This window comes from Elephantulus edwardii, unplaced genomic scaffold (assembly GCF_000299155.1).
Source record: "Elephantulus edwardii isolate Elephantulus edwardi_28Jun2011 unplaced genomic scaffold, EleEdw1.0 scaffold00090, whole genome shotgun sequence".
Taxonomy (NCBI): Eukaryota; Metazoa; Chordata; class Mammalia; order Macroscelidea; family Macroscelididae; genus Elephantulus; species Elephantulus edwardii.
Genome location: NW_006399840.1, coordinates 975,719 through 1,002,215, shown reverse-complemented (window position 1 = coordinate 1,002,215; position 26,497 = coordinate 975,719). Strand labels below are relative to the sequence as shown.

The 26,497-nt window shown below is 52.0% G+C and overlaps 1 protein-coding gene across 1 annotated transcript in view; it reads left to right on the top strand.

Annotated features, from left to right (window-relative positions):
• The first annotated feature begins 4,929 nt into the window (after nucleotides 1–4,929).
• LOC102868389 (receptor-type tyrosine-protein phosphatase V-like) overlaps nucleotides 4,930–26,497 on the top strand; it is a 26,796-nt gene continuing 5,228 nt past the window's right edge. The window contains exons 1-21 of the mRNA XM_006890568.1: nucleotides 4,930–4,986; nucleotides 5,299–5,347; nucleotides 5,465–5,737; nucleotides 5,923–6,192; nucleotides 6,394–6,657; nucleotides 9,885–10,139; nucleotides 10,240–10,485; nucleotides 10,631–10,906; nucleotides 12,854–13,126; nucleotides 16,395–16,658; nucleotides 16,833–17,099; nucleotides 17,614–17,895; nucleotides 19,394–19,534; nucleotides 19,766–19,976; nucleotides 20,464–20,531; nucleotides 21,965–22,091; nucleotides 22,256–22,300; nucleotides 22,895–22,988; nucleotides 23,093–23,183; nucleotides 23,428–23,504; nucleotides 24,978–25,112. Of these exons, the coding sequence (XP_006890630.1) occupies nucleotides 4,930–4,986; nucleotides 5,299–5,347; nucleotides 5,465–5,737; nucleotides 5,923–6,192; nucleotides 6,394–6,657; nucleotides 9,885–10,139; nucleotides 10,240–10,485; nucleotides 10,631–10,906; nucleotides 12,854–13,126; nucleotides 16,395–16,658; nucleotides 16,833–17,099; nucleotides 17,614–17,895; nucleotides 19,394–19,534; nucleotides 19,766–19,976; nucleotides 20,464–20,531; nucleotides 21,965–22,091; nucleotides 22,256–22,300; nucleotides 22,895–22,988; nucleotides 23,093–23,183; nucleotides 23,428–23,504; nucleotides 24,978–25,112 (3,765 nt within the window). The remainder of the gene's footprint in view (nucleotides 4,987–5,298; nucleotides 5,348–5,464; nucleotides 5,738–5,922; nucleotides 6,193–6,393; nucleotides 6,658–9,884; nucleotides 10,140–10,239; nucleotides 10,486–10,630; nucleotides 10,907–12,853; nucleotides 13,127–16,394; nucleotides 16,659–16,832; nucleotides 17,100–17,613; nucleotides 17,896–19,393; nucleotides 19,535–19,765; nucleotides 19,977–20,463; nucleotides 20,532–21,964; nucleotides 22,092–22,255; nucleotides 22,301–22,894; nucleotides 22,989–23,092; nucleotides 23,184–23,427; nucleotides 23,505–24,977; nucleotides 25,113–26,497) is intronic.

Genomic DNA, 26,497 nt, shown 5'->3' with positions numbered 1-26,497 from the left:
GCAGGTGGCCCATGGGGGAGGGGGATGAGACGGGGTGAGGATGACACTTTGAGGCTCTAGAGATCACCCAGCCCTTGGCCTTGCACTTGGCATATGCCCAGGACTGATCCCTTTGGAGCCCGATTGCACTCAGCCAATGCTGACTTCTTTGCTCCTGCAACTGGGACACCTCTGGATGGTGGATGGGTTTCCAGGAATGAAGTGAATGAGAAGCTGGGGTAGCACTTGGCTCTGGTACCCAAGATGGGTTGGAGGAATAGAGCAGGAACCTAGGTATCCCTGGACTTGTGGACAGCAAGGGGGCTGCTGATGTCTGCTTCAATTACTCCCCCAAACTGGTTAGTGTTTCCTGGGCCTGACTGGAGGGGATTGAAAAGAGGACCACCCACCCTCCTGCCGCCAAGCTGTGGATTATTATCAAGAACAGGAAGCTAGGATACCACAGGGGTGGAGAGGAGGAAGTGAGCAAAAGCCCTCCCCTCAACTGGTCCCCCAAGTGCCCCAGGTTTTCCTGGTCTGAGCCCCACTGACCAAGGGCAGTCTCATGCAAAGCTGGGACCCAGCAGTTGGGGACTGAGGGCAGATAGCAAGGAAACCCAGGAGATGAGGAAAATAGTTAATGGGGACCAGAGTGGACTTACATGGTTGAGGATTAACACAACTCTAAAAAATTCCCAGTTCCCTTAGAGCATGTCTGTGGGGGAAGAAGTAAGAATAGGTACTCCTTGCTTCCTGCCCACTCCCCCTTCCTTCCACTGGGCGTCCGTGGAGGTGTGTGGTCAGAGTATGAGAAGGACAGACAGGACAACACCTGAGATACTCCCTTCACCCGGACCATTCTCGGGGTTGGGGGGTGGTGGTGTGGTTCTGGAGCATACTCTAAGAGGGGTTGAGCCCACAGCAATCTGAGAGTCCTTAGTTCTCAGTCTGTCTCCTCATTCGAATTACTGGCATGTTCTCGTGAGTTGAGATGCCAACCTCCAGAAAAAGTGCAGTAAACAAAGTGAAAGTCGGCAAGACCTGCGTGTGAGCCTGATCTGTGGTTTTGGAGTCCTGTGGCCTTGGACAAGTTGTTGAGCCTCAGAGTCTCCTCCTCAGCTTCCTCCTCCCCCAGGAGAGTGGAAGCACCTCCCTCACCAAGGTCAGCCGTGTGAGCAATGCATGTGAGGCTGGCGCTTTGAGCATAATAGCATGTGTTCCCAGCTGTCCAGCCGGGCCAGGGAGGCTGGGAGCAGCATCCGGGTGGAAGGAAGTGTGGGTTGCAACCCAAGTCTCTTCTCTCATTGGACTCTGATCCCCTCTTCCTCACTGCCCTGCCAGCGTTTGGGGAGACTATGCCTGGGACAGTTCCAAGCCATCAGTTGGCAGGTGAAAACTTCTGGAGGTGAAAAGTCACCCTGGGACCTCCAGGCTGACACCCCTTCCAGCAGCCCAGAGAGGCAAGAGAGAAGGGTCCCAGTCTCCAGACCTCTATGACTTGTCCCATGTGTGGTCAGTTTCCTCGTTCCTCCTGTCTGTCATGCCTCCTACTCCAGTCCTGCCCTAATTCCAGGGCCCACAGTACAGTACGACTCATGCTGTGAGGCTCAGGTACCCCTCAGGTGGGGCAGGTATATCTAAAATTCCCAAAAGGCATTGCTCCCTGGCAACACATAGGGAACAGGGAGCTCCTAGTCACGCTGGCTCCAGCTCCCAGAGGCAAAAGCTACCACCCTATAAAATTCCAGGTCAGGGAGGACTTGGAGAGAGGGGCCAGGATGGGGTTCAGGACTCCTGGGCTCTGCACGCTCCCTAGCTCTCCTCCATAGCTTCTCTCTGGGGAAGTCCTAGGATCCTAGGTGGTTTCTCTGAGTCCTCAGCCCCCAAAATCATGGGCCAACTAGGGCCAGCTCCTTCTGCCCTATTTTCACAGGCCCAGGCTTGTCCCTGGGCTGTGTGGGGGAGTCAGAGACACGGAGAGCTGGGATCCAGGAGGCTTATCCTGGGAGAAACAGGAAGACACCAGAACGGACACTGGGTGAGTGAGGCAGTGAACCCCTGGTAGGGTTGTGGGAGTGGGTCTGGGCCAGCATGAAGGGGGAGGGGTCCCACTGGACATGTACTGGGGCCACATCCCCGTGCTGGCTTATCTCGATGCCCACCCTCTACTCAGACCCTACTTCCTTACCATCTTTTGGTGTCTGCTGGTGAAAAGACTTTCCCATACCCCCGGCCCTTGGCTAGGGAGGAGGATCACTCTACGTCAGCTTAGCCCTGGGGGAGCCAGTCCAGTACACCTGGAGCTCCAGCTAGAAACCCTAGAAACCCACTTCCCTGCCTAGAGCTGGAACTCTGGACTTTGCAAGGAGGACTTTAGGACAATAAAGAAGCCTCTTCCTCCAGCGGAGCCAGTGAAATGCATGCCTCTTCGGTCAAGTGGCCCCTTCTTCCCCGGGGCTTCTGGTCTCTCTATCCTCCCTGTTGTCCCCAGACACCTGTGCAGACAAACACATGCACACTCCTCCCTCCAGACGTGAGTGCAGCCTCACGGCCCACCCATGCACCTATACACAGAAGCTCACAAATGCCCCTCTGGCCTGCTGCCTTCCCACAGCCTGGGTGGTGGGACCTGGGAGCTCCCTGTGCCCGGTTATCTTTCTCAGAGTGTGGGAGGGAGAACAGGCTGCTTCCTGGGCCGGAGCCACCCTGTCCTTTCCTTCCCAAGGTGGGAGCTGCCCCAGGCCTGCTTCAGCCTGTGGGAGAAGAGGGGAGGGGCCAGGGAGGACTGCGGTGGAAGGGAGAGCACAGGCTGGCTGGAGTTTGGGAGCCAGGATGCCTGGATCTGCGTCCTGCCCTCCTCTGTTGCTGGCTGGCCCTCTCCAGAAGGAATCAGTAAGGTCGTCTGAGCGCTCAGCGCTCGGGAGGACCCCAGGGGCTCTCTAGGGAGAGGATGTGGGTTTGTCTATGGGGGTGGTTGCTGGGGAGGAGTGACAGTTCTGTGGTAGGGTTGTTGTTTTTTGTTTTGTTTTGTTTTGTTTCTGAATGGGGAAGCTGCTCCTTACCTGTAAGAACCTGTTTTCAACCTCTCTGGAGTCCCTTCTCCCACCCTGAAGGCTGCCCCAGACTGAGCGATGGACAGATCTGTGTGACCTCTGTGACGAGGTGCCCCTGCCAGGCTCTGCTCACAGGGCCTGTGTGGAGCCTATGCTGTTCCCATTGTTTCTTGTGTTGTGGGTGCTGCCAGGGAGGATCCAGGACCCTCTGCTGACTTAAACACATGTCTTATCTCCTCTGCCAGACTCTGAGCTAGGATGTTTCCATTCCACTTCCTCGCTTGGCTGTGCTGATGAAGACGATGCTAGAAGCAGCCAAGTGAGACGCGCCCAGGTGAGGCGGGGTGGGTTAGACAGGACACAGGTAGGATGGATTCCGTGTTTGTTGGCCAGCCTGAACCTCCCTTCCTTTCACATCAATTTCCCCAGTTGCTAACCCCTGCCTCTTTGGCAAGAACACCCGCACGCACACACATGCGCACACACATACACACACGCACACGCAGGGCCTGGAAAATCTGATGAGTCGGCACTGCCGAGTTTCCAGGGCCCCATCCAGGGGCCGGGTGGGCGGCTCTGAGGTTTGGGGCTGGGTGGAGTGGGGGAGGAGCACGCAGCCCCTGGCTCAGCTTGTCCTTGAGTGAGGCCAGGCTGGCTCCTGGGCAGATCGGGCCTCCATGCGAGGTCAGGCCCGGCGCCCCCGCCCCGACCTGGACCCGCTCTCACAGAAGCTGCCTTGCTAGTCAGTTTCTATACCTGCCTGTTTTCCTCATGGTCCCTCCTCCCACTTCCTGAGTTTTGGGCCCAAAGCCATTGCTTCTCCTGCTCTTTCTCCCCTCAGCTGTCTTGGGGTGGGGTGGGGTACCTGAGTAAACAGCTCGAAGTAGCTGCTGGCTGTAGTTAAGCCAGGCCTTAAGTTCAATATCTTCTAGCCCAGGTCTCCACAGTGACCAGCAGTCCAGCCAGGCTGGGAAAACTTTCCCTGGCAGAAGCAGTGAGAGGTGGGGGAAAGTGCAGAAAAAGCCCTCAGGCCTTGGCCCACTCCCCAGAAACCCTTATTGGAAGGGCTTCAGTTTGAGAGGTGAGGAGCAAACAGGGTGTGATGTTTTGATCAGTGGGGTGAGAAACCCCAGGTTCAAGTCCAGATCCTTTCTTTACCCGCTGTGGGCCAGGGTCTTCTAACTTTGGAAAGCAGCTTCCTTATCTGACACTGAGAGGCTTGGACTGAGGACCAGGTGGGGTTTTCTAGGTCTACAGTCACAGTGACTCAGGCCTCCAGGATGTTCTCTTGTGCTCCTGTCCACAGGAACATGATACCACATGGATCCACAGAGAGAGAAACACACTCATAGTGTCCCATGCACTCCACACACAGGGACACAGATATCACCAGGATCCATGACACATACACACACACAAAATCTCTCATGTGTTGATGGGGCCAATAGGTATCACGGTCCTCCGACGGAACCAGCCACCATGCTCCCCACCCACAGGCCATCTCTCCTGGTCTCCATGGAGCACAGGACATTTTTCTCCCTGGAAGCGGGGTGGAGGTGGGGGAGGCAGAGGGAGGAGGTGGGCTTGTTCTGCACTCTGATTTACAGTTCTTTTCCACCTTCTGGGCCCTGAGCCAGTCCCCACCCCTCTCCCCTCTCTGCCTTGCCAAGGCTGGGCGGTCTGGGGTGGAGCAGTGGTTCAGGGCCCAGGGTGGAGAAGCCGCCCCTTGCTCTTCCATGCCTGCTGCTGTCTGCCCACCGCCTGCCTGCAGCTCTGGCCTTCCCACCCTTGCCCACCCGTCAGCCAGCCAGCCAGCCAGCGGGACAAGGGAGGGCTGAGAAGGGGGGGGACTGGCTCCTCTCCGCCTGACTCCCAACTTCCCCTTGCAGACACTGAGATGAGGACCCCAATCCTGGTCGCTGCCCTTCTCTGGCTCCGGGGAATTTGGGCAGAGGTAAGGTGGGCATGAGGGTGACCACGTCAATTGGCAGGGACCCTGCTCTCTGGGGCACATCCAGCCTCATCTCTCCAGGAGCCCCACAGCTGGTCTGCATTAGGAGAACAGAGGCTGCTCCCCTCCCGCCGGGTGCAGAGAACAGTGTGAACAGATTGCTCCTGGAGCACCTCGGGTTTCCTCCCTCCACCCGATAACCCTTCAGCTGTGTCTGGTGGAGTGGCCGACCACGTGAGAGCCTTCTTTCAGGCCTGGCCTTGTCCGCTGTGAACTTCCACATCCACCTTCTCGTCTCTCTTGTCTCTCCCACAGAAAGATGAATGCCACTCCCTGGAAGGGGGCCCAGCTGGGGAGGGTGGAGGTAGGTGTCTGCTGTCGGGCAGGGAGGTCAGTTGTGGGGTGTAGGTTGTCCAGGCGGACTCTGCTTCTTCTGGGCAGACCGGGTATTGGCAGACTGACTATAACCCCTTCTCTCTAGGACCATCTCTGACAGCAAACATCAGCAGCCAGGGGCAGCCAACCAGCTTCACTGTGAGCTGGGAAGCTCTAGAGCCCGGAAGGTCCGACCATGCCCTCCGCCTCACCCACCTGAGCCCCCTTGGCTTGCCCCAAGGGCCCCAGTTCCAGGTCCACACCAATGCATCCAGCTTTGAGTTTCAAGACCTGGTGCCAGGGACCCACTACCAAGTGGAAGTGACTGCCCTTCGACCTTGTGCACAAAATGCCACCGTCACCCTCACTGCCCGCACTGGTGCGTAGTCTACAGGCTTGGGCAGGAAGTGGCTGCTCTGGAGCGCTGGCAGAGGGGAGAGCAGGGTTAGCCACACAGTCCTTCTCAGAGGACCAGGCCAGGCAGGGTGACCACTCAGAAGCACTGGAAGCAGAAGGGTGCTTCTCCTCATCCTCTGACCCTGATGCTTCTTTCAACCTCTGTAGCCCCAATGACTGTCCGTGACCTGCGGTTCCAGAGCTCTGGGGGCCCATCCAGCTTGACAGCCTCATGGGGCGCTGCTCCTGGGGAGCAGGATGGTTACCAACTTGTCCTCTTTCATCTGGAATCCCAGAGCGTGGTGCACAATGTCTCCATTGCGCCAGGCAATCTGTCCTACAGCTTTGGCAACCTCTTGCCAGGGAGCATGTATATCTTGGAGGTGACCACTTGGGCTGGCAGCCTCCAAGCGAAGACCAGCATCCAGCAGTGGACAGGTGAGACGAGTACTTGGCCAAGGGCTCAGCTGGTGGCAAAGCTGGGTGTGAGGACAGGGCAGTGGTGAGCCCAGAGCCTCAAAGGCAGGTGTGTCCCAACGTGGCTGTGCTCCTGGGCTCCCTCGTGCCAAGGCCGGTGCTAGGGTCCTGCTGTCGGGCCCTTTCACCTGCCTGACTTTGCTCTATCTGTCCTTTCTCCAGCCCCCGTATCTCCAGGGCTCCTGGAGCTGCATGCGGTGGGCACCCGTGCCCTGCACGCCTCCTGGAATGGCTCGGAGGGGGCTACCTCGATCCACCTTTTACTCACAGATCTTGTGGATGGCACCAATCTGACTGCAGTAGTCGGACAGGAGGTCTCTAACTACACCTTCCTTCACCTCTCTCCGGGTACCCCCTATCAGTTGGTGCTTACTTCTGTTGTTGGGCCACATCGGACAGTGGGGCCCAACATCACTGAATGGACCTGTGAGTGCCTGACAGAGGGTGGTGGGGAGTTGAGACAAAGGCCACTCCTCACTTGGAGGGGAAGCCCATAGCCAGATGGTCAGAGGAAAGGTCCTTTGACATTTAGAGAGGGAAGGAGTGGGCCTTGGAGGGTTGATGCATCCCTCTCATTGGCTGATGGAGTTACACTTATGAGAAAGCAATGATGATGATGCTAATAGTTATCATCGCCTCAACCCTCGTGTGTGCCAGGCCTTGGGCTAGCCTCTGCCCATGTGTCACCTATGTAACCCTGTGGTCGTACTTGTTAGCTCTTAAGTTGATTATTTTTCATGACAACCCCATGTGTGCTGAGTACAGCTGCTCCATAGGGAGCTTTTAATATTATTTTTTTAAAATCTTGGTTTTTAGTGACTTTTTTTTTGTATTCTGAGTGAAAGTTTCTGCAAAATTGGTTTTTCATTCAATAGCTCATACACATTATTTTTCACAACATTGATTAAAACTCCCACCTTGTGACAGCACTCTGCCCAGTTCCTCCCTGTGTTTCCTATTGCCATTCTTCCCTGCCTTCTGAGTTTTGTCCATGAGCAGATGCTGTCCTTTTGCTCTTGAATGGGAAACAAGCCTGGGCTGGAGGAAGTGAAAGCAGCCTGCTCCTTGGAGGCAAGTTGTGAAGCTCTGTCTCATATACTTTGGGCATGTGGCCAGGAGGTATCAGTCCTTGGAGAAGGACAACATGCTCGAAAGTGTGGAGGGACAGCACAGGAGAGGGAGATCCCAGATGAGATGGATTGATACAGTGACTGGGACAATGGGGGTAGGTGTGTCAGAGTCAGTGAGACTAGCTCAGGATAGAGAAGGGTTCTAGTTGCAGGTGACTTGATGGCACCTAATAACAACATGGGTAATTGTTCTGAGGAGTGAGTATCTCCTTGGTGTTTTTGTCCACCTTCTAGGTTTGCCTATTGTCTGGCTGCAAGTTGAGTCACGTGGATGTTTTCCGTCCCGGGCTCGAAAGGTGGCTCAGGGCTGTTTAGGGAGCTCTGATGACAGGGTCCGTAGGGAACTGCCCTGCTAACCCAAAGGCCCAAATGAGTGAGTGGATGAAGGGTCATAATCTTTAGAGTTCTACCAGTCTTTAGCAGATCACAAAACTGATCTTTTGCTCTGTACTTTTCTCCCATCCATCTAAGACTTTATTGAGATCTTTTCAGCATGTTAAACAGTGCTAGCCGGGCACCATCTCAAATCTTCTGGTCTTAGGCTTGTGGAGACTGGAGTTCATGTGATCTGTTAGCCCTTTGAACTAATCAATAAACTTCAGACTCATTGCACTGAGTCCAAATTGACTCATAGCTGACCCTCCGGTGGTTTTTCAGAGGCTGTAAATAGCATGGAAGGAGATTGCCTATCTTTCTCCCTTAGAGAAAGATGATGAATTTAAACTGCCAGAGATGCACCACTGTCGAGTTAGCAACACAACTTTCTACCCACCAGGTCACCAGAGCTCCCTTTTGGACTAATGTTGTTTTGTTATGTGTCGTAGAGTCTCCTGTGATTCATAGCAACTTTATGTACAACAGCTCTGAAGCCCTGTCCTGAGCCAGTCTCACTGACTCTGACACACCAATCCCTATTGCCCCAGTTACTGTATCAATCCATCTCATCCGGGGTCTTCCTCTCCTGAGCTGTCCCTCCACCCTTCCGAGTATGATAGCCTTCTCCAAGGATCCTTGTCTAAAGTATGTGAGATGGAGCTTCAAAATTCTAACCTCCGAGGAGAAACTTGGCTTCACCTTCTCCAAGACAAACCTATTTATTTTCTTGGTGGTTCTTGATATGTTCAAGAGTCTTGCCCAGCACCACAACTCAAAGGGATCAATTCTCCTGCCATCCTTAGTCATTGTCCGGCTCTCTGATGCATAGCAAGTAATTGTGAAGACCATGACCTAGATCAGTGCACCTCAGTCTCTAGACTGACATAGTTGCTCTTCAGTACTCTGGAAAGGTCCCTGACGGCAGATTTACCTAATGCAATTCATCTTTTGATTTCCTAACTGCTAGTGCCAAGAGTGTTGGTGGTGGAGCCGAGCAAGCTGTAACTGTTAACAACTTCAACCTCTCCTCACTCTTCTTTTCTCTGGACAGAGAGAGAAACCAGTAGTGCACCATAGATGGCCCATTGCAAACTTTGAAGACTCTCGTAACTATTCACCAAATTAGGATGTAGAATGTTGTCTATGTTTTGCCAGCTGACCTTGCTGTCCACTGTGGCTATGTGCCCCAGACTCACTCAGGTCTGTGGTTATGACTCCACAGGATTTTCAAAGACATGACATCTGGGGGACAGGCTACTAGGTTGGTCTTCCTGGTTACCTTGAGTGGGGCTTGAACCAGCAAATATGTGTTTAATGGTAGAGCATGTACTCTTCCCACCACCCAGGGACTCCGTGTTAATGGTATTGTCCCCATTTTACAGTAGAGAGGGCTGGGTTGCAAGAAGGCAGCGAACCTAACTGAGCTAATCTGAATCCAGGTCGGATGCTTGCGATGACTTTCTAGACTTTTTCTGTGTTTTCTACTCAGTCTTCTGTCAAGCAGTGTTAAGTGCAGTGGAGCCAGGCTACCTGTGGTTTTGATATTATTTCCACCACTCTCTGGCTGTGGATTTTTGGACAAATGGCTTGTCTTCTCTGTGCGTCAATCTTCATATCTTGAAACCAAACAGCAGCAACAACAAAACACAAACCCACTGCTATTGAGCCAATTCTGACTCATGGAGGCCCCGTAGGATGAAGTAGCACTTCCTGTAGAGTGTCTGAGGCTGTAAATCTTAATAGAGATCACCTCCTCTCTCTTTACCAGAGTAGTTGATGGGCTCAAACTGTTGATCTTTTGATTAAGTGGCAAATGCTTTGACCCCTGTACCACCAGGTTCTTTATTTCTTATAACTGAAAAAGAACCCCATGGAAAAGGAAAAGGGGATGGTCCACTTGATAGTGTTGTGAACAGTACGGGATGTATAGGTAGTACATTCACAGTGCTTAGAGCTAGGGCCGATATGGCACTGTTGTTTATGGCCATATGAACAGAACCCTATCTTCATGCAGAGCTTGGTAAATAATGAGCGCTGGCATCTGAACGGGGTCCAGTGAATGTAAAAAGAAGAGGGCACAGAATGAGGAAAGTTTCTTTCATCCAGTGCTTAGGTTTCTCTGTACATACTTGTCCCTTTCCTCCCCAGACCCCTCCGCCCCCCAGGAACTAGTGCTGACCCCTCTGCCCCCAGAGCTCTGGGCAAGCTGGAAGGTTGGACCAGGTGCCCGGGATGGCTACTTGCTGAAGTTAAGTGGGCCAGTGGAAAAGACTGTCACTCTGGGCCCTGGGGACCTCAATGTCACATTCCCAGGGCCCCTGCCTGCTGGACACTATGCTCTGGAGCTGAGGGTTCTGGCTGGACCCTATTATGCCTGGGCTCAGGCTAGTGCCTGGCTGGATGGTGAGTCCGAGCAAGGGGTACCAGGAGGGACACTGCCTGGAGCATCCATGACCAGAGATGGGTGTGGGTCCTCACTCTCTGGGATTTTTGTCTCCTCCAGATCCTGCAGCCCAGCATAGAAACAGCCATGGCGCCACTCTACAGCTGGATGGACTGGTAGCAAGCAGGATGCTTGGGAGACGGGCACTGCTGTATGCTAAGGGCACATCAGAGCTCCTTGGAAATATCTCTGTGCCAGCTGGTGCCACCCATATCACCTTCTGTGGACTTGTGCCTGGGGCCCATTACCAGGTGGACATTGCCTCATCTCAAGGAGTCATCACTCAGAGCCTCACAGGCCACACAAGTGAGTTCCAATCACTGTGTCATTGGGAGGGAGTCTTCACCTTAAAGGAGGAAGTCTAGGGGAGAAGATCGAGAGATCTGTACATGGGGCATCATAATACAACAGACGCTATATGGTCCCCTTGCTTAACTATCTCTCTCTTCAGGGCCACTGGCACCACAGTCACTGGAGGTGACCTGCAGGGACAACCCATTTGAGCTGGCCATTGGCTGGACCCCAGCACCAGGACAACGGAAAGGCTACATGGCCACCTGGCACCAAAAGGGTAGCCAGAGGTCACTGGGAAATCCTATCACTTTGGCCCCAGATAGTACCAACCTGACTCTGAGGGCTCTGGAGCCTGGCTCCTGCTACACTGTGTCTGTCTGGGCCTGGACAGGGAATCTCAACTCCAGCATCCAAAGGACTCATGCCTGCACTGGTGAGCTGAAGTCTCTAAGAGGCCAAATCAGGGTGGTTACTTCTTTTACCGCATTCTGTGAGACACATTTTTGCAGAAGATCCAAGATAGGGCCTTTGTTAGTCTATTTGCAAGCATTTTTTTTACTTTCTTACATCTGGTTGACTATTCATTCATCCATTTTTCCATCTACCCATCCACCTACTCATCCATCCATATATCCACTCACTCACCCAGGCATCCTTTCATCGATCCACTCACCCATCCAACCACTCATACATCCTTCCATCTATCTATCCATCCATCTACCGTCCACCCACCCATTCATCCATGTGCTCATTCATTATCCTTCCATCTGCCCATCTATCCTTCCTTCCAGCCACACATTCATCTACTCAGACAAAGGAAGAATCTTTCCATTCATCCATCCACCTATCCACCCATCCGTCCCTCCATCCAGCCATCCATTCGTCCGTCCGTCCATCCATTAACCCACTATCCATCCATTCTTCCATCCACTTGCATATCCAACTACTCATCCATCTACTCACTTAAGGATCTGTAGATCTATCTATCACCTACCCATCTATCCCTCCCTCCATCCACTCACCCATCCACCCACTCAAAGACAAAGGAAGAATCCTTCCATTCATCCATCCGTCCATCCTTACATCTGCCTATCAAACCACCCATCTATTCACCTATGCACCAGCAGACCCATCCATACATCCACCCATCCATTCACAGACCCACCCATCCAGCTATCTATCAATCTATCCATCCATCTACCCACCCAACCACATACCCATCAATTCACTTCTGAGTATATCACAAGATAGGACAGGATTCAGGCCTATTGTTCATAGGGTCGTTATAAGTCACATTTGACTCAATGGCACCTAACAACAAAACAACATGCATCTTTTCATTTATTTACCTGTCCATTCTTCATCCACTCATCCATCCACCCACTCATCCATTCTCCCACCCATCGATCTACATACTCATATACCCACCCAGGTACCCATCTACCTACCATCCATTTTCCCATCTGTGCATCCATCCTTGTCCACCCACTCACCCAGTCACATACTCATCCATCCACCCATGCATACATGCTTTTATCTATTAACCCATCCATCTATCTCTCCATCCTGCCTTCTATTCACACATCTGCCCTTCCATCCACCCACCCAAACACTCCTTCATCCATCCATGCACACGCATACTCAACCTTCTATACCTCTAATATTTAATCCTTTCCATTTTCTCGATATGAGAGTAGGCACCAGGGCTAAAAAACTATAAGCAAGATCGAATAGAAAGGAATATATGGAAAATAAACATGATAAATATGCAAGTTATACATATTATGTGTACAATGTAAGCATATTTATAGGAATAGGCATATTTATTTGGTTTGAACCACCTGTAACTGCATTAAAATGGTCAGATATCAAACATTGGCCATTTCATGGGGGCTATTGGGAGCTCACAGAAGGAGGCAGGGACTGTTTGCTGGAGGAGGAGAGTGAGTTGAATGGAAACTGTGAGTGCCTAGGTACAATAAGGTGTTGAAAGCATTTTCAAAAGGCTAAGGGTGTGGCAAAGCCCACAGTGGGAGACAGTGGAAACTTCGTGTAGGAATGGAATGTCCGCAGGTGGTGTGGAGACCTGGGCCCGCAGAGTGGCTCTGTAAACCCATGTGAGGGGGCCCGGATGAATCCAGCACCATGCATCCAGCAGTTACAGTCAGAGGAAGTGGTGGGAAGTGGCCGTTTGGACACATCTGTAGGAGGTTTTCTTGGAAAAGGAAGGAAAGTGGAGTTAGAACTTTGTGGAAGCTGGACTTTTCGACAGAATATTTGGAGTTTGTTGGACACTAAGTAGAAAGAGGCAGAAAACAGGGAAGCAGAGACCTGAGAGGAATTTGGGTGTTTCTGTTCTGGGTTCTCCTTATCTTTGCAGTCCCTGCTCCTCCTGCCAACCTGAGCCTGGGCTTTGCCACCCAGCCTCCTGCCCTGATGGCTTCCTGGATTGCCCCACCGGGAGGCAGGGATGGTTTCCGGCTGTACCTTTACCGCCTGAGGCCTCTGACTCTGGAAACCAAGGAAACCCTGGCTCCAGAGGCCCAGAACTTCTACCTGACCCAGCTGTCCCCCGGCACCAAGTTCCTGGTGTGGCTGGCTACCCTTCAGGGTCCAGATGAGAGCAACAGTGTCAATGCCACGGGCTGGACGCGTGAGTGCCCCCAAGCCACTCCCCCTCATCCCCCACTTGTGTGGCTTCCTAGAGGATTGTGGGAACCCCTTGACCTTTCTGTCACTGGTGGGCAGGCAGCTGGGATGACTGAGAGCAGGCTCCCCAGTTCCTAAGTGTGAAGAGACCTCACTTCCTTCACTGTTCATTCACCAGGGCCCTGGCCTTTCTGGCGTTCTGAATCTCAGTTTTACTCACTGTTTGAGTAGCTGCAGGCATATCATTCCCCAGCTTATCTCGATGACAGTGTGGAGGGAGGGAGGTGCTGGAGACCTAGCCAGACAGGATACGTGAGTGACTGTTACCAGCAAAGGAGCTAAACTTCACAGGCACTTTGTTAAGTGATCCGCCTGTGTTTTCTTCTCATCGATGTCTTGGGATGCTATTGTAGGTATATGTAGGTACTATAGTTGTGCTCATTTCACAGATGAGGAAACTGAGGCACAGAGAGAAAAAGTAACTTGCCCCAAGTTGAGAAGTTAAGAATCAAATTCAGGCAGTGTGTCCTAGATCCCACACTCCTTACCAGTCCTAACCCCAGCCTGGGAGAGGAGCAGTTGGGGTGTCCCTCTGTGAAGGCACCAGAGAGGCTTGGGGTTAGAGAAGCAACAGGACATGCAGGGTATCACATGGTGATGCTCTCTGGGTATCATATGGTGATGCTCTCTAGCAGCCTGGGGCTTTCAATTTGCTCTGCCCTGGCCCGAGTCCTCCAGGTTCTCTTCTCGATGAGCCCTTGTGGAAACAGGAATAGCTGATGTTCCTGGACTGGCTCCGTCTTCCTCCAGATTTGTGGTCCTCATTCCTCAGCCTTCTTCTTCCACTCTCCCACTCCATCCACCTACCATCGTTTTCCTCTCATTTCCACCTAGAATTCTCTCAGCACAGTGAGACCCCAGACAAGGCTGGGAGGGAGTGCTGTAGGATGCTCCAAAGAGCTCTGGCCTGCAGTCAGGAAACCAGAATCTAGAGAAAGGCTAGTACCTTTCTGCATGCCATTGTCCCGACTAATAAAGAGTTAACTGAGCCCCTGGGTCAGGCTTGTGTGACTCCAAATCCTGGCTCAGACTCAGCAGGAAAAGGCAGTACCTGGACCCACAGACACCTGCCTTTCCTTCAGAAGTCCAATGCACCCACTTAAGAGTCTTTTAGAGGAGTCTCTGGGCAGCACAAATGGTTGACGACTAGGGTACTAATGAAAAGGTTGGAAGTTCGGATCCACTCAGAAGGTTTACAAAAGAAAAGCCCGATGACCTGCTTCTAAAAGATGAGCCCCTGGAAACCCTACACCCACGATTCTGCCCTGGAGCATGTGGGGTTGCCATGCATTGGAACCGACTTGAGGGCAACTGGTTAAAAGTTCCTTAGGGGCTGGTTAGACATTGTCATGAATTAATTACATGAATCAGTGCAGCGCATGTTATAAAACATGTCTAGCACTGATTGTATGAAGAAGGATTTACAAACTTTCACTCAAATTTTTTTAAAAAAAGAAAGAAAAGGGGAAAATAAAAGTTCTTTGATTGGAGGAAACATGGAATTTAAGTGCCAATCAGTCTAGCTCCAGGAGGGATAAGGGTGAAGAGGGAGGAGAGTTAGTGATGAATTCGCTAATTCAACTCACAGTTAGGGAGCTCTGGTGGCCTAGTGGTAAGAAGTTGTGTTGCAATCCCAAAGGCACACAGTTCAAATCCTCTAGCTGCTCCACAGGAGGATGAATCATCTCGTCCCGTGTGATTTATTGACTCTGAACCCCCCCCCCCCGGGGTGGGCGGTCAGCTGTGAGCCAGTTTCGACCTGACGTCTCACCACGACAACGCACACGGAGTTTCTGCTCTGCCTCATGGAGCTAATGTGTGCCTCGCTGCCACGTTGCCTTTAGTGGACCGGTTCCTAGGCTCACCTGCTGACCTTGAACTAGGGTCTCAGACTTTGGGGGCTTCTTTTTTCTTCTTCTTCGTCAGCCATCCTTTTTTATTGCCTGACTTTCAGATGGATACTAAGCAATTGAAAAGACCATGAGTTGGATCAGCCACGCTTTCATTTTAAACCTTGCTCTTTAGGACCTGAATGGATTTCTTTTCTTTTCTTTTTTAAGTTTTCTGGGTTTTTTGGGTTTTTTTTCCCCCCTTTAGAATTATTTTATTAAATCATAAATGTACAACAGCTTCTTAACGCTACACACGCACTTAAAGTTTTTAAAGGAAAACGTTATGTCTTGTTACACCATGATCCTGGCTAATAGCTTTTCAAATCTTTGAGAAAAAAATTTTTTTTTAAATAACACCTAAAGTTTATTAGATGACAGCACACAGAGGAAACGCAATTAGTTGAGGAGCCTACTATCCGTTCCCAAAGGGATGATCGTAAGAATTGAGACCCAAGAGGCGAAATCCGGCCGAGGCCTGGTCTGCTGCCCTGTCGCTCGGGTAAAAAGGGCGGCCTGCAGCGGGCTGGCGCCGCAATTATGCGCGAACTCACGCTCTTGCGCAGCAGCGTAACCCCCGGCACCAAGTTTTCTGGGTTTTATTTTTAATTTTTAAATTAATTTTAATGAAAGTTTACAGAGACTTAGGGCTTCCATTCATTCACTGTTGCACTTTTCTCCCTACCCATCTCTACCCCCATTCACTCTTCTCCTTGAAAAAGAAAAGAAAAACTCTTTCATTGTTATGCAATCACTCCCCCGAAGTCCACTCCACTGTGCAGCCTTCATTCGGGACTCCTGTCATGACAATAATATCCAATAATATATCTCTTTTAAACAGTTCTCTCCCTCATCTTTTTCAATGCAGTATACATCATCTATCCCCTCCTTCTCTGTCTTCCCTCAACCCCATGTCAGTCCCGTTTTACAATAATGGCCCTATGCAATATTTGACCTTTCATGACTGAGATATTTCACTCAGCATAATGTCCTTCAGGGTCTCCCATTTTGTATATTTCATGAGTTCCTTGTTTTTCAATGATGCATAGTATTTCACTGTGTGAATATACCACAGCTTCTCTATCCATTCCTTGTTGGGGGATTCCTTTTCTTAATGTAACACATCTTTTGATTTCTTCCCCCTCTCCTTAATTTGTATTCCTTCATCGTTACGCATTTTTTCCCCTCCCCGTCTCTATCCACTCCCTCATCAAGAACAATTTTATTCATTCACTGCTCCGGGTGCTTCTTGAGGAGCTTGAGGATGGGGGAAGAGGTTGAATGTCTTTTGGGAAATACCCCTATGTCTTGCTCTCTTTGCAGCTCCCCTTGCACCTCTCCTGGTCAACGTGACCACTGGAGGTCCCACCCAGCTCTGGGTATCCTGGGTCCATGCTCCTGGGGGCCGGGACAGCTACCAGGTGACTCTGTACCAGTCAGGCATCTGGGCGGGCACCACCACTGTGGGTGCCGAAGTGGACAGCACCAGCTTCTCAGCTCTGACTCCAGGCACTGAATACAAGGTGGAGGTGCTGTCCAAGGCGGGACCCCTCCAGGCTTCGGCAGCCAATGTCTCCGCCTGGACCTGTGAGTGGGGTGGGGACAAGCTGCCCTTGCAATCCTTGGGTCTCCTCAATGGCATCTCGATCTCCCTTTTACCCTGTGTCTCAACTTAACACGGGAAGGTTGGGGATGGAATCACTGTGCTCCACATTCCGGTGCTCTTTTTCAGGGACCTGACTTCTCTTTTTCTCTTCACAGCCCCGATCTTGCCCAACGAGCTGCTGGTGTCAATGCAGGCAGGCAGTGCCACGGTCAACCTGGCCTGGGCTGACAGCCCCCTGGGGCATGGGGAGTGCCAGGCCCAGCTCTCAGAGGCTGGTCACCTCTTCTGGGAGCAACCCCTGGTGCTGGGTCAAGCCCTTCTCAATCTGAGGGACCTCACACCTGGACGCAGCTTCTCCCTGTCAGTGCTGTGCCGGGCGGGGCCCCTCCAGGCCTCCACTCACTCCGTGGTGCTGCCTGTTGGTACGTTAGCATCTCTCAGGGAAGACAGCCATGGCCTGAGAGGCACACCCCCATCCAGTGGGCAACATGATCCATTCTACTCCAGCCCTGCTGCTCCTAGTGGTGCTGGGCCCGCCTGCCCCAGAGCCATTAGTGGTGCTGGGCCCGCCTGCCTCAGGACCATTGTTGGTGCTGGACCCGCCTGCCCCAGGGCCATTGGTGGTGCTGGGCCCGCCTGCCCCAGGATCATTGGTGGTGCTGGACCCGCCTGCCCCTGGGCCATTGGTGGTGCTGGACCCCCCTGCCCCAGGGCCATTAGTGGTGCTGGGCCCGCCTGCCCCAGGGCCATTGCTTGCAGAGACACAGTGACATAGAAGGGCAGTGCATTTCTCTGTGTGGCCTGGACACTTTCCTGTGGACACAAATACCCAGTCCCTTGCTTTTGATGATTCTCAGAGTCCCTGACCCAGATACCTTCATGTTGGGGTACACTGAGTCTGAACCACACCCAAGGCAAGGCTGTTCACTCCCACAGAACCTGACCCTGTGGAGGATGTGCAATGCCAGCCCGAGGCCACCCACCTGAGCCTGAACTGGACGGTGCCCACCGGGGATGTGGGCGCCTGCCTGGTGGCGGTGGAGCAGCTGGCAGCAGGAGGGAGTGCTCACCTTGTCTTCCAGGCCAATATCTCTGGGGGTGCTCTGCTGTTGCCCAACCTGATGCCTTCCACCTCCTACCGCCTCAGCCTCACCGTGCTGGGCAGGAACGGGCTGCAGAGCCGGGCAGTCACCCTGGTGTGTGCCACTTCTGCAAAAGGTAGGCACTTGGCACAGCTCTGGGCCCCCTTCACACCCTCAGTCTACTTCCATCATCCTCCTGGTTTTCTCTGGTCCCCAAGCCCTAGCCTGGTCCTCTAGCCCTGATCTTGTTGGCTTGATACCTTATTTATTATATTGCAACCTTTCCTCTTACCTGCTATAAGTTCTAAACACTACAAAAAGGAATCCAATGCGTTTACCTCCCTTTCTTCTATCTGCTCATTTTAGGCAAACATAGAAAAATGTTGTGTTATATTTGCCCATGTTCTCCACCATGAAGCAACTGGTGGATTTGAACCACATACCTTTGTGTTGGCTGCACAATTCCTTAACACTAAACCACCATGAATACGGATTATTTTATCTGTTTATTTTCCTTTGTCATCATTGTTGTTACGTGCCATCAAGTCGGAACCAACTCACAGCTGGTTCTCCAGCAGGGTTCCAGACGTTTCAACTTGCACAGGAGGAAATCACCTGTTTTTCTCCCTCAGAGTAGCTAGTGGATTCGAACCATCTACCTTTGGTTTGGCAGTGCTTCTATTACTAGACCATCAGAGCTCCCATACTTTTTCTTAGCTCTTAAAATAATAGTAGCCTCCCACAATATTTGCTCTTTTGTGTACAGCTTATATCACTCAGTGTAAAGTCCTCCAGTTCATCCATGTTCTGTGGTGTTTCTCAACTTCTTCATTATTGATTAGTGCTGCATGGACTCCATTGTGTGCACGGACCATCATCGGTCTGTTCATCTGCTGATGGACGCTTAAGTTTCCATGTCTTTGCTGCAGTGAGCATGAGTGTGCATATACCCGTTATTGTCCTAGCTCTTGTTTCTTGGGGTTCTATCCCTTGTAATGGGATTTATGAGCCAAAGGGTGTTTCTATTTCCCACTTTTTAAGGAGGCACCATGCCATTTTCCATGATGGTTGCACCATCCCACTCTCTCGCCATTGGCGTATGAGAGTTCCAATCTCCCCACACCGTCTTTATTTGCATTCTGTTTTATTGAACTTTGCTATTATTGCTAGAGTGAGATGGTAGCATATAAAATATCTTCTTAAAATTGTAAATATATGTGACATAACATTTCCAGTTTCAACATTTTTCACATGTACAATTCCTTGATGCTCATCATGTTGTGACCACTAACCCTTCCCAATCTTTTGTATCACCTTGAAGAGAAGCTGAGTGTCCCCTGAGCAGTGAGACACCCTTTTCCTGTCCCATCAGCCTACCCTTGATACCTAAGGCACTTTGGTACCTCTACCCTTGTTGACATGGGTCTTCTATTCAATGTGAGTTGATGCTCTGCCTTTGAACCTCATGCCCTGAATCTTCTCCTCCTTTGTAACTAGGAGTCACTTCTGGGAGGGGTCTCCTGGGTGCCAGGCACTGTGCGAGGCCCTGGGCACACATAGGCACAGTCCCTGCCATGGAGGACTGACTTTCAGGCACTTAGTTTGGACTTCACTTTCCTCCTTTCCATCACCAGCCTGGCATCCCCCAGAGTTAGCCCTGGCCCCCCAGCTCGAGCCTGAGAAGGGGATGGGAGTGGTGATCACACGGGGCATGTTTGGCGAGGACGATGGCCAAATCCAGTGGTACGGCATCATTGCCACCACCAACATGTCATGTGAGTACCGGCCCCTAGGAGAGCGTAGGAGGGGGACCAGGCTGCTGGCCAGGTTAAGGGAGGTGAGAGGGGACCTAGAGACTGAGACTCGGAGCTCTCATGAAGAGAGGGCTGGTGTTGGGTTCTGAATGATGGAGCAGGTTAGAGAAATGGGGTCACTTATCTGGAACTGAGAGAGTGGGCTTGGTGTCCCCGCTGACCCTGTCCATCCCTCTCCTGTTCCTTCTCCAGTGGCTAAGCCTCCCCAGGAAGCCATCAACCACACCTGGTATGACCACTTCTATGGAAGACACGATTCCTACCTGGCCATTCTGCTCCCCAACCCCTTCTACCCAGGGCCCTGGTCGGTGCCGAGATCCTGGACGGTGCCTGTGGGGACAGAGGACTGCAGCCAGACCCAGGAAATATGTAATGGTCAACTGAAGCCAGGTGCCCAGTACAGGTGAGGGTTAAGGCTGAAGAGGGGTAGGTACATTATATTAACTTTCTCTCTCTCTCTCGTGTGTGTGTCTGTGTGAATTTAGGCATGTTTCCATATATTTCAACAAAATATCAGAACTAACTAACCAACAATATAATAATTCTTATTGGATGTCCTGGTAGGCTAGGCAAAAAAAAGGGAACATTCAACCATTATCAACCATTGCCTGGTTCTTTTTTCTGAAAAGAAAGAGGACGTGTGCGTGAATTCTGTTCTAGCTTGCCAATGGCTTCCAAGTATCTATTTCTAGACTTCATTCTTGCTCTTGCTCTACAACAGGGAAGATGAGAGGAGAACCGGAAGCTTGCTCTTAGGTGGTAGGGCGTCACTATACAGCCCCTAAACAGATGAAGGAAGGTTTCACTGGGTGTGTCTATCATGGTGATGCTTTCTTGGGAGGTGCCTTGTCTGCCTGTCCCTCCTCAGACGACCCTGTTTCTCTGCCCAGGTTCAGCATTGCCGCCTTTACCAGGTCCAGTCCCCCTGAGCCCGTCATCTCTTTCTCGGCCTTCTCAGGTAGGATGGACCTGGGGTTCCAGCGAGGCCCTGGAGTGGGGAAGGAGTGCAAGCGACCCTTCTCCCGGGACTCACTCCTAACCAGCAGTAGGAGGGACTGAGGTTAGACTCCAGGGAGAACATATCCTACTAGGGGAGCTGAGAGGCCCAGAAGTCCATGTGGAAGGTGTTCTTAGCAACAGAATTTCCCTGAGTGGGCCTGAGACAGGGTCATCAGTGAGACTCTGTGTCAGTGTCCATAATCCTACCACCACCCAGCACAGCGTCTCTCTGCCCATAAGCCACCCAGCCCGTCCATGCTTGAGGCCAGCACCGTCCATCAGAAACATAAGGCAAGCCACACACGGAAATGGTTTGCATTTAAAATGCCCTAGCTGTTGTTTTATGCTGTCCAGCCAGAACCTTCTCATAGCGGACACTCCAGCAGGTTTTCAGAGGCTGTAAGTCACATGAAGCAGCTTGCCCACCCGCCCAAGGAGCAGCTGGTAGATTCGAACCTTGTACTTTCCGGTTGGAAGTGAAACTCCTTATTCACCAGGCCATCAGAGCCTGCTAGCCACAGTTTCTTTTTTAAGAAAAAGTAGAAATTAATTTTCAAAACTAAAATTAGTTCTTTTTAAGCTATGATAGCAAAATTATTATCATTTCAACATGTGCTTCATTAAAACAAACAAACAAAAATGCATGAGATACTTTACATTCTTCTGCCTTACTAGGTCTTGGAAACTGAGTGTGTATTTTCTGCCTAGGACAGATCTTGGTTTGGCTGAGCCACATGCCCAGCTCGGTGCCACGTGGGGCGAGTGGCTCCACACTGGGGGGGTGTCGCTGGTGTTAGTCACCGTCTAGTTAGCCTCCACCCTTGACTGAACCTTAGGGGTCTGCAAGGCTGTGAGCTTGAAGGAGTCAGTTGCTCTTGTTTGTTGTTATGTGCCAGTGAGTCGCCTGTGACCTATAGCGACCCTGTGTACAGCAGCTCTGAAGCCTGCCCTGTCCTGAGCCAGTCTCACTAATTCCAACACACCAACCCTCATCGCCCCAGTTACTGTACCGATCCATCTCATGCAGGCTCTTCCTCTCTTGTGCTGTTCCTCCACCCTTCCAAGCATGATGTCCTTCTCCAAGGACTTCTCCAAGGTCCCTCCTGGCCACATACCTAAAGTATATGAGGCAGAGCTTCGAAATCCTAGCCTCCAAGGTTGTCAGGCCTTTATTCTGAGGTCTCTGTCCACCTTTTCTCATGCCAAGGACCAGAGTAGGGTCTTTGGGTGTTCCCACAGGGGGCAGGGAGGGTTCCTTCATCCTGGATGCACCTACTTTGGTCTCTCTTGGGTATCTGGGACTCACTGAGGTGCTGTCTGAGCACAGGAATGGCTGGCACAGGCAGGGCTGGAGCAAAGCTGCCATGCTCACTCCTTCCCCACCCCGCACAGAGCCCCGGGCCAGTGTCTCCCGGGTGGCAATGCCCCTCCTGCTGGTGGCAGGCATCGCGGCTGGCGGCATCCTAACCATCTGTGCTGTGCTGGGCCTGCTGTGCTGGCATCGAGCAAAGAGGCAGAGGTGAGGAGGGCCTGGCCAGCGGAGGTGAGGCGGGCCGGGCCGAGGGCCTGCCGAGGTGAGCTGGGGGGGCATGTGGCTGGGAAAGGAGCAGCCTCTTTCAGGAGAGACCAACCCTGTTCTTGCCTCCCTGAGCTGCCTCTCAAACTTGCCTCCTCTCTTCTCAGGGCTGAGAAGAATCCATTTGCTCATGAGCTGACCACATACAACCTGCGGTGAGTGTCATGGTACAAGGGCTGTGGGGCCTGCAGTGGGCGGGCCCCGGGCCTGCCACCCAGTCTCCCTGCAGCCTGCAGCTCAGCCACACCTCTGGGCACCCCACCTCCTTCACCGACTCCTCCTAGGGCCCTCTTGCCAGCCCCCTTCCCCTGGCTTGCCTCTCTGTCCATTCTACCTCCTACCTCTTCCCAATTCTGTCCCACCTTCTTCCTGATCGTCCACTGGATCCTATCAGGCCGGCTTTCTCTGTTTTCCGGCCTCCCCTCTATTAGATTGTGATTCACTGTGGATTTTTCTTACATCAACTTCATATTTAACAGATGTTTATTGAGCTCGGCTGCTGTTTAAGACCCGAAGAGGGGCTTGGAAGCCAGGCCTGTGCACCTATTAAGCCCAGCCCCACCCCGTCCCCACCCTGTGTGCTCCCCTTTCCTTCTCTCCACGCTGTCGAGGTGAAGCCCTACCTGAGCAGCAGAGCACCAACCATAGCCAGGTCAGGCTATGCAATCAGGCCAAAGGTGCACGGCCCTGTGCCCATCATCACCCAGGGGGTCCATCACCCAGGCCCATGCCCTCCCTCCCACCAGGTGGACCCACCGGCCCATCCCCGTGCAAAACTTCCGGCAGAGCTACGAGGCCAAGAGTGCCCACAGGCACCAGGCCTTCTTTCAGGAGTTTGAGGTGAGGAGGGAGGACGAGGCTAGGACATCCTGCCATGTGCTCACCACCTTGGCCCCTCCTGATGTGCGTGAGACAGGCCTGCTTCAGATGCACGATCTCTGCAGGAGCTGAAGGAGGTGGGCAAGGAGCAGCCCAGACTGGAGGCTGAACATCCCACCAACGCCTCCAAGAACCGCTACCCCCACGTGCTGCCCTGTGAGCTTGGGGCAGGAGAGAATGAGGGCTGAGGGCAAGAGAGGGGTGAGGGCTGAAGATGGAGGTCAGGGTCAGGGGCACGTGAGGGGCATGGTTCAGAGACTGGACAGGGATGAAAGCTGGGGCAGAAGAGGAGTGAGGGATGAGGGCAAGAGAGGGCTGAGGGCCAGGGGGGAGGGAATGGTGTTGGAAGAGGGAGTCAGCTGTGCACTAGGCACTGAAGTTACTACCTTTGCCCCTGCAGATGACCACTCTCGGGTCAGGCTGACCAAGCTGGAGGGAGAGCCCCATTCTGACTACATCAATGCCAACTTTGTTCCAGTAAGGCCACCAGCAGGCTGTCTGTGGGTGCCTCTGCTCTGGAGATGGGCTGGTTTGCAGGCACACTGTTCTGCCCAAGCTATGGCTAAACAACTGTGATGGCCACTAGGTCTAGTCAGTGATGAAACGAAAATCATCCTGTTACGAGCTCTGGTGGCCTGGTAGGGAGGGAGTTGCACTGCCACCAGCTGCTGCACAGGAGAAAGATGGGTCATCTCCTCCCATGTGATTTACAGCCTCGGAAAACCCACTAGAGGGGCAGCTATGGGTGGTCCTGATGTGACAGGGCAGAACTACAACAAATAACAGCTATTTGTGTGCTTGGCTGCTAATGCAAAGGTGAGGGGCTTGGACCCATCAGGAGGCACCTTGGAAGGAAGGTTTGCCAATCCACTCCTGGATATTGATCACAGTTCCACACACAGGGTCATCACAAGTGGGAGTGGACTCAGTGGTGGCCACTTCTCACTGTAGACCAGACACCGTGCCGGGTTGCAGCCAGCAGGGCCTGGGTTAAGGTGTACATCCCTTCTCCACAGGAGGCCACCGCGCGCGCGCGCGCTTGTGTGTGTGTGTGTGTGTGTGTGTGTGTGTGAAAGAGAGAGAGAGAGAGGTGTGACACATCTCCCACACTCTGACAAGTGTAAGAAATTAAAGACAGACATTGAGACACTGCTCAGGGCACATGGGGTGGTCCATCTCTGGAATCAAGGAAATCTTTCCAGAAGGCACTGGATTTTGGTAAAAGGGAGCAGATGAAGGGAGGAGGGTCAAGCAGGACATTCTGGCTGGAAAAGCGCCCGGTTGCACGTAGCCTGTGCCCTTGACGAGGGTACGCAGTGACGGGGTGGAAGCGGGCTAAGGGAGGGTGGCAACTAGTGAGAGGTGATCCGGGAAGGGTGGGCTGCTTCTAGATCATGGAGGACCTTTGGAAGTGATTTGGTGGGTAATGGTAACCGTGGGAGATGTTTGCGCATGGGAGGAACCAGTTCGGTTTTAGGAAGTTCATCCTGGGATTGGTGAGGAGTCACCACCACGTTAGAGTCTTGGTACTTTCACGTGCGTGTTCTTGCTTGTTTGTAATGTGCCTAGGTGGGGTTCTCCGGGTCCGATTCTTCAGGGCACTCGGCTGCGCGCATGCTCACCCATTTATCCGCATGAAAATAGTATCCTTTCTCCTGAAGGTCCACGCACACAAGGGAATTATTACTCATTGCTGTCAAGTTGATAGCAGAGTCAGAACTGACTCAGAGCTGACCCTTCAGCGTGTTTATAAAGGCTAGATATCGCACGGAAGGAGATTGCCCATTTTGTCTCGCGGTGCAGCTGTGGAATTGAACTGCTTGTCTTTGGTTTGACAACACAGCTCCTTACCCACTTGGCCAACGGAGCTTGTGCTGGGAAAGTTACTGCTGTGTGCTTAGCGAGAACTGCTAAGAAACATATTTCTGCCCTCTACCGCCCACGCCCCAGGGTTACACCCACTCGCAGGAGTTCATCGCTACCCAGGGGCCTCTCAAGAAAACGCTGGAGGACTTTTGGAGGCTGGTGTGGGAGCAGCAGGTCCACATCATCGTCATGCTGACCGTAGGCATGGAGAACGGGAGGGTGAGTAAGCCCCGTAGTTTCCAGAAGTGGCCGGCAGGTGGCACACGTTCTCCTTGTAGGAATGGCCGTGGCCTTAGCATCGCTGAGGGTGAGGCAGACAGGAGTGATGCCAGCTAGGTTTGAGGCTAGTGGGTCTCGCCAGGGTTACTGAGTATTAGGAGATAGGAAGGAAGAACTACGTGCTCCCAGTCTGACTGTTTTCAACAGCTTCCCACGTTTGTCATCATCTCTGCTTACTAGAGATTTTGGAAGTGAAGCAAACTGGCCCAGGGTGAACATTGAAGACAGGGGCATGGTACATTCTTTCTGTCAGCACGCCTGGAGGATGCCTACTTTGTGCCTGCTCAGAGTCCTTGGACTGAAGAATTTGTACTCGAGCCGGAACAGTGAGGCAAGGCCAGAAACCAGCTCAACAAGGGTCCCAAATCGTCACAACTAGACCAATAGGCAACATCATGCTGGATGGAGAAAAGATTCAAGATGTCAAGGACTTCATCTTATTTGGATCCACAATCAGCACTCATAGCAGTAGCAATAAAGAAATCAGAAGACATGTTTGTATTGGAAATCTATTGTCAAGGACCTCTTTAAGGGAAGTCAGTTTAAATATGAATTATTATGGCCTGACTTAAGTCATGGGGTTTTTTCCCCAATTGCTTTATATACTTCTGAAAGTTGGACAATGAATGAAGATGACAGAGGAAAATCTGGTGTCTCTGACTTATGGTGTTGACGAAGAATGCCGAATATCATGGACTCCCAAAAGAACAAACAAGTCTGTCTTGGGGGGCATGCGACCAGGGTGCTCCTTGGAGGCAAGGATGGTGACGGTTTTGTCTCCTACACTTTGGGCATATGGTCAGGAGGGGCTAGTCCTTGGAAAAAGATATCATGTTGGGAAAGTCAGCAGGTCTGTGAAAGAGAGGTAGATCCTTAATGAGACAGATTGACTGCAACAGTAGACTTGAGCTTGGCAGAGACCACGAAGATGGCAAGGGGTAGGGTTCCACTCTGGTGCTCACAGGATTGCTGTGAGCTGTAGGTGACTCAAAGATACCTAACAACAACAACAACAGTCCTACTAAGGAGCCCAGGAGTTAACCTAGAACCCTAAGGGTCATACAAGAGGTCTAAGTGAGGGTTCTGGGGGTCCAGATAGGAAAGAGAAGCTTCTGGAGAAAGTGAGTGGCCTTAGACTGTGATAAAGAAAAGAAGTGCAGCAATACAATGCAGGATACAAAAAGATGGGTGGAAATGGAATACTATGCTGCATTAAAAAACAAGGAACACATGCAATATTATTCAAAATGGTTGACTCTGGAGAACATTATGCTGAGTGAAATATCCCAGTCACAAAAGGACAAATATTACATGATGCCACTGTT